This window comes from Neodiprion virginianus, chromosome 1 (genome assembly GCF_021901495.1).
Source record: "Neodiprion virginianus isolate iyNeoVirg1 chromosome 1, iyNeoVirg1.1, whole genome shotgun sequence".
Classification (NCBI taxonomy): Eukaryota; Metazoa; Arthropoda; class Insecta; order Hymenoptera; family Diprionidae; genus Neodiprion; species Neodiprion virginianus.
In genome coordinates this window covers 4,851,608-4,862,913 of record NC_060877.1, presented here as the reverse complement: position 1 = coordinate 4,862,913, position 11,306 = coordinate 4,851,608, and the positions used below count along the sequence as shown (strand labels likewise).

The 11,306-nt window shown below is 38.4% G+C and overlaps 1 protein-coding gene across 1 annotated transcript in view; it reads left to right on the top strand.

Annotated features, from left to right (window-relative positions):
* LOC124309082 (sestrin-3) overlaps positions 1–11,306 on the top strand; it is a 109,404-nt gene that overhangs the window by 27,258 nt on the left and 70,840 nt on the right. The window contains exon 4 of the mRNA XM_046772339.1: positions 1,778–1,807. Coding sequence (XP_046628295.1) covers positions 1,778–1,807 — 30 coding nt within the window. The remainder of the gene's footprint in view (positions 1–1,777; positions 1,808–11,306) is intronic.

Sequence of the window (11,306 nt, the reverse complement as noted above, 5' to 3'; positions counted from 1 at the left end):
TCAGCGCTGCTGCACAACAATCATTATTATTCACACCGGAAATTATTTTGAAACTGTTTTACGCCGCCCTGAATTCAATTCGCTTCGATTTGGTAATTTTAATTTGCAATCTCGCGGCACACAAGTGCCGATATTGAGGCTCGATGTTTGCACGATCAAAGGATTACGGTATTTTAATGAAAGTTGGAGTTAAAAATGAAAAAAAAAAAAGAAAAAACGAGAAAGGTTTACCAAATTTCGCGTAAAATGAAAATCTTTTGCTTCCATTTCTGTAAATAAATATTCATGCATGTAAAACGGCTTTACATATTCTACAAAAAAAAAAAAAAGAAACAAACAGCCGATACAAATGATTTCCGAGTCGTGCAATGATAATTCAAACTTCGCAGTTAGTAAGTTTTCCCTCGTCGGTAAGAACAACGGTTTTTTTGCTTACCGATCGAGGACTTACCGACAAAGTTCGACAGTCTTACTTCGAGATGTCGCTGTTACGGACTTGAAAACAAAGAACGTCCAGAAAAAAAGAAGAGCGGTAAAAAACAACAAACGAAACGACAAAAGCACTCTTGATAACTGCAAGATGATCGACTATCCAAGGTTGCATAAGCCGACTTACAAGTACATATACACCCTCTTATATTGACGTTGCGCGTGTAAATTGACACCCGAGTGTTTGGTATATGAATACACATTTCAACATAAGTACAATGTTGCAGCTGCTGGGTTGATTGCATAGACTCCTTTCACGCGTTTATTTGTTCAATCGCCCTCCCCCCTTCTCGCCGCCCAACACATTTCTGTACAAATATTTTGTCGCCTGTAACGTCTGAGAATGAAACGTTTTTCATTAAATACAGATTGCGGCAATCAATCGATTTATTATTTTGATTTTGTTTCACCGCGTTTAACAATAAGCCGCATCCCGATATTTAATTAGAATATTGCGATATCGATCGTTTCATGTATCCAAGGCACATTCACCTCATACGTAGGTTTAGTTGTAACATATTTTAGACACACGAGGAAGCGCTTATATTTCGTATAATTTTTTTTCTTTCTTCTTCCCGCTCATTACTGTACGAATCCATGTCTAACTACACAATAGCGTTTGCCTACGATATTCCAATTTATTTATTTAAATGATATTTATGGTACATAGACATAGACGGAATGGTGGTCGAACGAAAATTTTCAGACATTTGTCCGCGCTTATAAGCCCCTTCTCTGTTTTACTTACCCTATTTTACCATCAACCATACACTAATATACTTAACGATAATTAATATCGCTTGTTCTCGGAAATAACTGTCGCTTTTGTAGCATAACATCGTGTAAAGCTTGCGTAGGTGTGGGGAAATGCAGATATAATTGACTCGCGTCGTTTTGTTTCATGTGTTTTCTTCTTATTGGATCTTATTTTATTATATTTTTTCTGTCTCCATTACAACGCGATAGAAGATTGGATTGTTCGCTTGGACTATATTCGTTCGTTCGGTATTTTGAATTTTTATTCTTCTCGTACACAGTGCACAATCAGGGCGAGAAAATTTTAATGTGAGACTCAATTTTACAATTTACAACGCATCCGTACTTAGCTTTATTTTAATATTATTCTCTAAGATTTTCTCTCTTTAAGCTGCACCTTTTGAAATACCATTTGCACGCAATACGTTGCGATTGTAAATAAAAAAAAAAAAAACGGTGTAGACGGTAAAATTTTCGATCTTCCACATTTTATCAATCGATCTAACCCTGTGCTTTTTCTTTTGTGTTTCAGCTACCGGATCTGGGAAATCACGATGATAGGGTGAGTGCAAAAAAAAAAAACATATATCAAAATCAAAAATTCCTCTTAACCCAATTACACGTTTTTGCAATGCAACGATCAGACCTTCGCCCGGAAGTTTTGTGAACATTTTTTCTCGCCTTTTAGCAAAGAATCGCGATTATAATCCAACTTTCCGATATTTCCCATCTTTGCCGTCGCAAAATCCCGTCCATAGAATACATAACGCAACACCGACGAGTCTCGAGATTTGATTATCTAAACGAAGCACCGACCCGGTGGATTGAAATTGGATATTACGGGATTATCGTCGATTAATAGGCACACGAGATCCTAGACATCGATACCGCAGCAAACGGCGAAGAAAAAAAATTCAATCACCCGTTTATCTATCGGATACGGAAAACGTCGAACGGGTTATAGAATATGGACAAAAGGCAAAAAAAATTTTTTTAAAACATACACACACGTACGGGTTTGCGAATCGATCGATCTTTGCCTGTCATCAACTGTGTTGCACAATGTAAACTTGCGAGACGATTAAACGCATTAGCGTTGATCAAATTCGTCTTATCACAATTATTCGTACAATAAATCTCGATAGCAATAATTGCCAGATTGTGTGACAGCGCGTTAGGAAACAGCCGTTAAAATCTAACGAATAAATAAATGAATAAATAAATAAAGAAATAAAATTATTTTATAGCGGGCTTCTGCAGTAAAAACAGTTTTGGCGTGGTTATTTTTTCAAATAAATTAACTGTATATATTACAAACTCTCGAGTTTCGGAGAGTGAACGGTTATAATCCGCTTTTTCGATTCCACAGCTAAGTCATAAGACGATGGAATAAATATAAATGGAAAACAAAAAAAAAAAAAAAAAAAAAAAAAAATGAAAAACAGAGTCTCGGCTAGTATTGATAAATTATATCCACAAAAAAGTTTTAAGTTATGGGGCGCGAGTGAGCGAGCTTTAAGTACCACCGGTCGCTGCTTTATTACAACAGCAATAGATACACTCTGCAATCTAGGTCAATAGATACACGCGTATAATGCGAACCTACGGACACGCGCACGCGCGGGCAGATACAAACATTTTACATAGACGCGTGCAAGTGTATCATAGGTGATAAACGCGTCCGACAATCCATGCGAATTGACACGATATCTATAAGTAGTGAATCGTTGCTAATAACGGGGGAAAAGTTTCGTTATTGCACGCGAATCGACGAGGTTGCGTTTGCAGGCGAGATGATATTCCATACGTGAAAAGTTATTTAAACGCGATGTTTGCTGATTTTCAACGTTTCATATTTATGTCACAAATCTAAGAGCTGCGGTAATGTGATTGTTTGAGAAACGAGACGCACGCTTCTTTGACAAAAGTAACGCATGCCGTATTTTTGGCTGGAATGCACAGCGTTTCTTGATACGCACGTGTATTATCGAGGTTAACGTATCGTGTTATACATTTACGATTTAACCACCTACACATATGCATATTGTTGGTAAGAATTTATCGAACTCGATACGGACGAGGTCGTTACATATACGCTGGGTGAATAACATTGCGGGATGATTTACTTGCGCAGGTGTCTACGGCTGCCGTATGTATTTAATACACGTGTGTATTATGCATGCATGGGTATAGGTGTATATATTATAATACGGTATTGCACACGCGCTTTTCATTTCATTCAATCAACTCGAAGAATGAGGCATGTATTATATGTATATTGAAAAGACACGCGATTTTTATCTTATTCACGATCGTTAATCAATCGTGTCTTACACTAATCGTGGATTTACGATATACGTATTATACGCGGAAAATAGACATGCGGGTATTTTTACAATGTAGGGTACTGAAAACTGAATAATGAGAGAAGACCTCTGTCCAGTCGTGCAAAGATTGGTCCATCCTGCGAGTTCGTATTAACGAAACGAGAAGAAGGTAGAAAGGGGAAAGAGAAACGAATGCGAAAATTCCGTAAACGCTGTAAATATTGAACCGGAATTAACGATTCTTTTTCAATTCTTTGACGACGGTTGGAAATATCAAGAGACGCTGTTCGATGTTGGGAAAATCGAGATAGATGGGAAAAGGAGTCCGGAGGAAAAATGGTAGAAGAAGAAACTGATACGTCTGATATTCGTAGTAAATAGGTACAATATTTATACGCGTTACGCAACGCTGTGTTTATTAGAAGAATAAATTTTCTCTGCTTTCCTCTCCTTCTTTCTCGTTGTTGTTTTATGTGATTTTCTTATTATAATACGGATATATATATACGTATTGTAGCGCACCATATTTAGGGTGTCGACGAATTACTTTGCGGCGTATCTACTCTTACAATAAAATACATACCCATTGACAATGTTTCCGAAATACGTGTATTTTAAGGAAACTGTATTTTTAATTATTTGATAAAGATTTTCGGGGTGAGGGTATGCGTTAAAAAATTGGTCAACATCCTAAATACGGGAGACCCTGATACGTGTACAAAATTATACACCGTCAAAAGACTCGAGGCGTCGGATTTCTCACGCGCGTCTGTCGTGAAACGAAATGCAAAAGTGGGACACAAATATTTTGGAAACCGTCGCGTGTCCTACGCGGTTTTGTGCCATCTAGCTTGTGCGTCGTCTAGCCGTAGAGTATGAATTCGGTTGCTGCTTATTACGTCTGTGTACATATAACTTATATTATGTACACCTCGCGTTGAATTAATTAGCGTTCGTTTCATTTTTTATGCATTTTTTATCTCGTTTCTTCAAAAACAATTTTCCCAATTTGGGCACGATCAGGTGTGTAAAGTTTGAGGACGACGAGCCGGTTGAATTTTTTTAAAAAAAAGAAAAAAAAAACAAAACTTATACACCTGACGAAATATTAATTACAGTAGAGAAGTTGCCCGTAAGATATTACGAAAGACGTTAGAAATCCCTTCGGCATCTCAAATAATCGCAGGTCTGAAGTAAAATTAATATACATTACTTTCCATCCCCATTCGCTCGTTCATTTCGACTTTCTTCGATCTTATTCACGCGGTGTTTGTCTCTTTTGCAAAAATTTAAGTTAACAATTAATCGACAAAGTCGGACGAAGAATCGTACCAGCAATTTAACGTAATGGAAAACGGGGGTTTTGTTTTGTTTTGTGTTTTTTTTTTCTTTTCTTTTCTTTTCTTTTCTTTTCTTCTTTTTTTAAAGGTGAGCCGGAATGTCGCTGGTATCATTAGACGTATCGCACGTACAATTATACACACGTATTCAACGAGGGATTTATCATTCATCTCTACACACATGCGTAGAGAATAATACACGTTTATTCCGCAGCCTTGATGTTTAGTGTTGTTTACCGCCCGTAAACACAACTACCGACATTATCCGTGTGTCGCATACCTCTACGTTTCTATTCACGAACGGTGTTCCATGCCTGCGTGCAAACCTCCTATCCAAACGTTGTCGAAATATCGTCGCTTGCACATGTACGGAACATACGTACCTATACTAAAATCCTCGAGATTCCTCGCTCGTCTGAGAGAAACGCGCTTGTTGCGCCCGAATTTGCTCACGTGACACACGCGCACAAACATTCGTCGCATAAATTAGCAAGTGTTATATCGTTGCATATATTTAACTACGCTCTTCGTCGTCGTTTATGGCTGTGTCACCGTGGTAAACAGCAGTGGTGGTCAAGTCACGGATGATCGTGAGAGGAAGGGAAAAAGCAGGGATAATTAAAAACAAAAAAAACAAAAAAAACAAAAAAAAAACATCTTCCTTTTAAGGGTTATTTTTTGTGCGCACGCGCGTGCTCTAATTTAAGAAGCGGCAATTATTCGGAATGCTGATAAACTCGGATGGGGTTTCAAAGCGTACCTAATCGTTTTAAAAGGTCTGCCGTCGGTTCGGTTCACGTTTTCCTTTCCGTGTTGGTTGTATACATAATTCTTCTGTTTCACATTTTCCGTGCGTAAAATATTCACGTCCAAGCCGGTTTACTTTTGAATATTTTTAGCACACGATTATATTGATTAATTTGAACCCGGTGTGGAAACATTTGTGGGTTGGTTGCGAGGGATATAATAACCAGCAGCACCGCTGCCGAGATGCACCGATCATCCGCTCGAATCCAATTATACACGATTTAAGTCAGACAGTCCGATCGAGTTAAGATCACAGCGGCTCTCGGTCGGGTCGAATTTGTCATTATAATTATCCGTTTTTCAATCTGCGTGTATCCTCGACTTTTCGTATTCTCTAATTATACGAGCTGATTTTCACGCTTAATTTATGCTAAAAGAAGTCCGGATCTTTTATACTTTTTTTTTTTTTTTTTTTGTTTCACCTCCTTCTCGTGTTATATCGACATACTAATTGCCTATTTCTAATTTTAACGGTAGATTATAAACTATAGCAAAAATGAACGTAAAATACGTTCAAAAATACGTGCATACCTTTTATACGATGATTTCATACTTAAACTGTAAACGTCCGTCTGGTTTGTAATAAATTGTCGCGGTCATTAAAAACTGGAACAAAAAAGTACTTTGGAGACAAATAATGGAAACTTTTTCTTTTCTTGATTTGTTTTCAAATCAAAAAAATAAAATTGAAGTCTCCCGCCAGGCAAAGAATCCCTTGAAAATCCGACGTCGTTACACTTGCATATCTCTGGTTAATAATTAATGGTCCCTTCCCAGCAAATTTACGTCATCGTATTAAACACGCGTTTCGATTTAATTTTCGACGCTTTTTCTTTCTTGCAAATTTTCAAACAAGTTCTCACACGTTGCGGATGAGAGCTCCTCGTTACCGCCATGTGGCAATTGAATCCGCTCGAGGAAGGAGAGGCGAAGTTATTATATGTATAGAGAAGAGAAGGCGGCGTGCCGAGTGTATTATGCCCATAAGGTATGCGAAACAATTCAAACGACGGAAAGACCTTCGCGTTTCTATAACCCGCGTTATTTTCGTTCCCAGTCGCATTTATCATACACCCGCACGAGTATCGCTCAAGTGTTTGTGTCATGGTGGCGCCAAAGTGCCAGGAGAGCATTCGACCAAACTCTACGCCTGTTCCCATTACCGATTCAAGGACAAATTTCAGGCCTGATTCATGCCGGGCGGCGAACACGCGTCTTGCGCCAACAATTCGGGGTTCTACTGTACAACGAAAATCGAGAAACTCCGATTTTAGAGGTTTTTTGGAAAATTTTCCACGTCTTACGAAACAATTTTACTATTTGCAATTTTTTTTTTTTTTTTCAATCGGCAAAATAAAGAAGACAAGAAATCTGGTGTGAACAAGAAATTCAAAAATCCGGTCTGACGTATGAAAATGTTTCAGCAACCATCTGTGGTAAAGTGACTCCCGCTTCTAATTTTTGTTGACGTTTTTTTCGGAAAAAGCTTGAAAACAGTGATAATGAAAAATTTCGCCCCATTCTGGCTCTGAGCTTAAAAATTTTCATACCTGATACACAATTTTTCAGAATTTCTTCACATATTTAAATTGTGTCGATCAATAACATGGTTGTGGAAAATTGTAGTAAATTGAAATCGCGTCGTTAGAATATGAAAAACCGCCGAGCGCCTTTCAAAGTGAGAATAATCATATAAAAAATCGCGCTCCAAATACGAGAGGTCAAGGATCAGAGCCAGATCGAAATGATACGGACTGCCCTGTGTATAAAAGAATATATAGACGAATGGATAAGACATTTTTTTTCACACTAGTTACATTCATCGCGATTGTTTACGCGACTCGTTTATGCACACATATAATCGTCACCGTACAAATGCGTTTAGTAATGATGCGTATAAGCGTGACGTGCACTCTAATATAATATACGTGTACGTAGCGGATGGGTTAAAAATGCCCGAGAAGAAGAAGACGACGGGAAAGAGAGAGAAAAATAATGAAAACGAAAGATACGGAGACCAGATATATGACCGTAATGTTACGTTAATTAGGTAATTAACCTTGTGAACTTTTCTCTTCTCTTGACGTTACATTATACGTCGGATGTGCCACATATGTATGATATATGTAATAGATGTCATTATTTTGCTGGCCCAGTTCAGCGCGATGATCGCTAACTGATCAATACACTCGATCGATCGTTTCAAATTCCTCTACAATGCATTATACGTATGTACATATGATACATATGCATTATACAGGAATGGTGCGATGGTATATAGGTACGTATATTATATACGATTGGAACACGTTTCTTACTTCAAGCATATCAATAATTTTACGCTATCAAATCGTTGCCTTTTTTTTTTTATCTCCTCCGTAGATAATTTTTTTTTTTTTTTTTTATTCCTCTACTACGGTGAATTTATCGTCGAATTGGTTGTAATTGACTATCTTTTCGTTTTTGTCGTTTTTTTTTTTTTTTTTGCTCCTTTTTTCACAGAGCCGGGGCCGAACTTTTTTCAACCAAGTGCTTGGCTATAAATTGTTCATCGTATCTGTCTAATACAATATGTGTATACCTAATACATGCAGGTACATACAAACATGTATAATTTATTCGTAAGCGTGAGTGAGTAAAAATCACGACAACGCGTCATCGCGCACATTCTGGATTATAGTTCATACGCTGATATCGGCGAGGGTCAAACGGCATTTGAATTTTTGTAAAACAACACCGCTGCAGCATTGGCTGTTGATCGGCTGTGTGCCGCGTGTTAGTTGAGCATTGTTGAATTGCGATTACGGAGTTATTTGTACAAAAATATTATCGGTGGACGAAATAACATCTCCTATGTCCTGTACGCGTGTATGTAACATGTGTAGAGGCAGAAATCACGGCTCGCGGGAGGAGAAACACGAAACTTGGATCATTGTGAGAAAAATATGGATTTAAAATTGAAAAGAAAAGAAAAAAAAGTAGCCAACTCGAGGGTATAACGCGCAGGTCAGCTGGTTACGTAATCGTTCAAAGCTTGCATACGTGCACGGCTTATATTCCATCGGTTCGACGTATAAACAATCTAACGTCACCAGATACGAAGAGAAGTTACTAATTTTCGTCACAGTTTCGCAATGATACATTTTCCGTATCAGTTGTGCGAAAAGTGATGTTGTATTTTCAACATTTCTTATCCGCTACCGTATCTCTGAATTCAATCGATGTAGGAAAAGATCCGTTTTCACTTCGGTTAATTTTCACGCCTACGTCGCTGTCTTTATTATCATCGCTGTTTTTTCTACCCTCTCTCTTTAAAATTTGAATGAAAAAAAAAAAAAAAGAAATACGTACGTGCATATACATATAAATAGAAGCATAGAAGGAAAACGAAAACAACAAACGAAACTAAGTCGGACGTTCGTCCGCGATAACGACGACGATGTTAAGTCGGGGGTATTTGCATCGATCGGGCAATGAGTCAGACCATCGTCTGTATCGCTTAACCAAGGTATGCTGAATTTTTATTAACTCACAGCCGTTGTACGTGTTTATCAACTATACGACTATACGTTCGTTCCAATACACGCGATTGTTCCATCGTGTTTCCCACGCACACAGAAACTGCGCGTTTTCCTTTTACTTTTGTTTTCATTGAGCAAACGTTACGTTGGTGTGTAATATGCGTTTACAGAACTTGTGCACCGTTGCGGGCTGTTGGAAAAAATGGGAAACCGACGGACGGAGAATCGTACGCAGGCGTACCTGGTCTCTACCTGATTTATAATTAGCCGAGTGAAATAGGACGCGATGATCCTTTCCTCGTTGCAATGTGCTAAACTCCTACGCGAAATATTGAATTAGTAAGATTGGATTCGAGTAAGCAAACTCATATTTACATGTACATATTTACCATGTTGAAGTTGGTAACGTTGACGTAACGAAACGTCGTGGAATAAATAAATCGTTGTACAATTTTAGAACGACTTTTAAGCAATTGGCTTTTCAAAGTATGAACATTTTTTTTTTTTCATTTCTCAGGCTGCGAAATGTGTAACGATTTTCTTAAACTTGCATCGTTGAAGTAACCTTACCAACTTCAACCTCGTACATGCACGTTTCGTCTTATTTGCTGTAGCTGACGGGAATCGAACGTAATAGAGAATAAGATGAACGTGACGGTGCGAGATGATTTAAATAGGTTGAAATTCTGACAATAAACAAAGGGAATCTTTGCCTACCGATTACGACGACTTTTTTTCTATACGTACGATACGCGTCTAGTTCAGTGGCTAAGAATAAACCAAACCTTGGATCGGATCGGTGCGGCCGTTCAGAGTGTTTCTATATTTTCATTTTATTTTCTCACGATATAAAGGAATCCTTTTCCGGAGTACGGTTCTTGATATTCAGCCAATTGCAACCGACGTCGGAGGTGAATAGCGATATATTTTGTTAATTGTTTATTTTCGATCTCGACGTTCGACTTTGCGTTGTTATAACCAACCGGCCGGCCGGGTCGCTGCAAGATGCTTCGCAAGGCTGCAACACCGGCTTGCAGGCATATACGTATCGTTTATAAAGCACACATTGTATGTATCTGGAAGCGGATGAATTTGTCAGACGCGCAATTTACCGGCACGTGTCGTAAATACACATGGCTCTACCGATCTGTACGATCGTTGCGTCTCGTAGCGAGAGACGGGGACTGCAAGCTGCGCTTGCGAGACGAGCGCGTGTCGCTGCAAGTTTTGCTAGTGGTTGATCAAATCGACGAAGAAGAAGACGAAGAAAATTAGGTGAAAAAAATTTTAATAAAAAGTAAATATTATAATATTAAAATAAAAAAGAATTGCACGAACTATCTATATTTATAAATCTAACAATTTATATCGGTGGAAAGAAATCGCCTTGTTTGTTCGTTTCGCGCGGCAGTTTTCGCATTCATCTCGAACAAGATTATTCAAATCTTTTCCTTGTAATAGAAGAGGATAAAGGATGATATTATCGGGCGGCGGTTCGCTGCAACGGTTCGGTTCGTCGTTGTTACGTGAGAAAACGGTAACGTTACGAAATATCTAAACAGCTCTCGTTGTGTGCGTACAACGAGGCATTTACGTACGTACGTATGTATGGGTGGTCACATATTATCACATAGTATCAGTGGTACAGGGCTATCAGCACACCCCGGCAAATTAACCGCACACGGGTCATCGACCCGGCATCGCCGTTGCGGGAGAGGGCGCAACAGGCGTCCTCGTTTCACTTTATACCTATAAATATAATACCGATGTATTTATACGGGGGTCGCAACAAGTAAACCCGCTGCACCGCGGATATAAGCGACGAGAGGCGGGGGCGGGGGCATTTATATATATGTATATAATACATTTATTTATTTATATACACGTATAAGCGCCCGATATGCTCCACGATCAATCGAAAACGATGATAAAATCTCTCGTGTTTTATACTTGTCAGCGTTTCGTTCTTCGATCGAAACTTTAAATAAAATAAAATAAATTATAACAAACGAGTGAGGTAGGTAAATCAGACGAGTCCTCATTTTATTCATTTATTTATTTTTTAT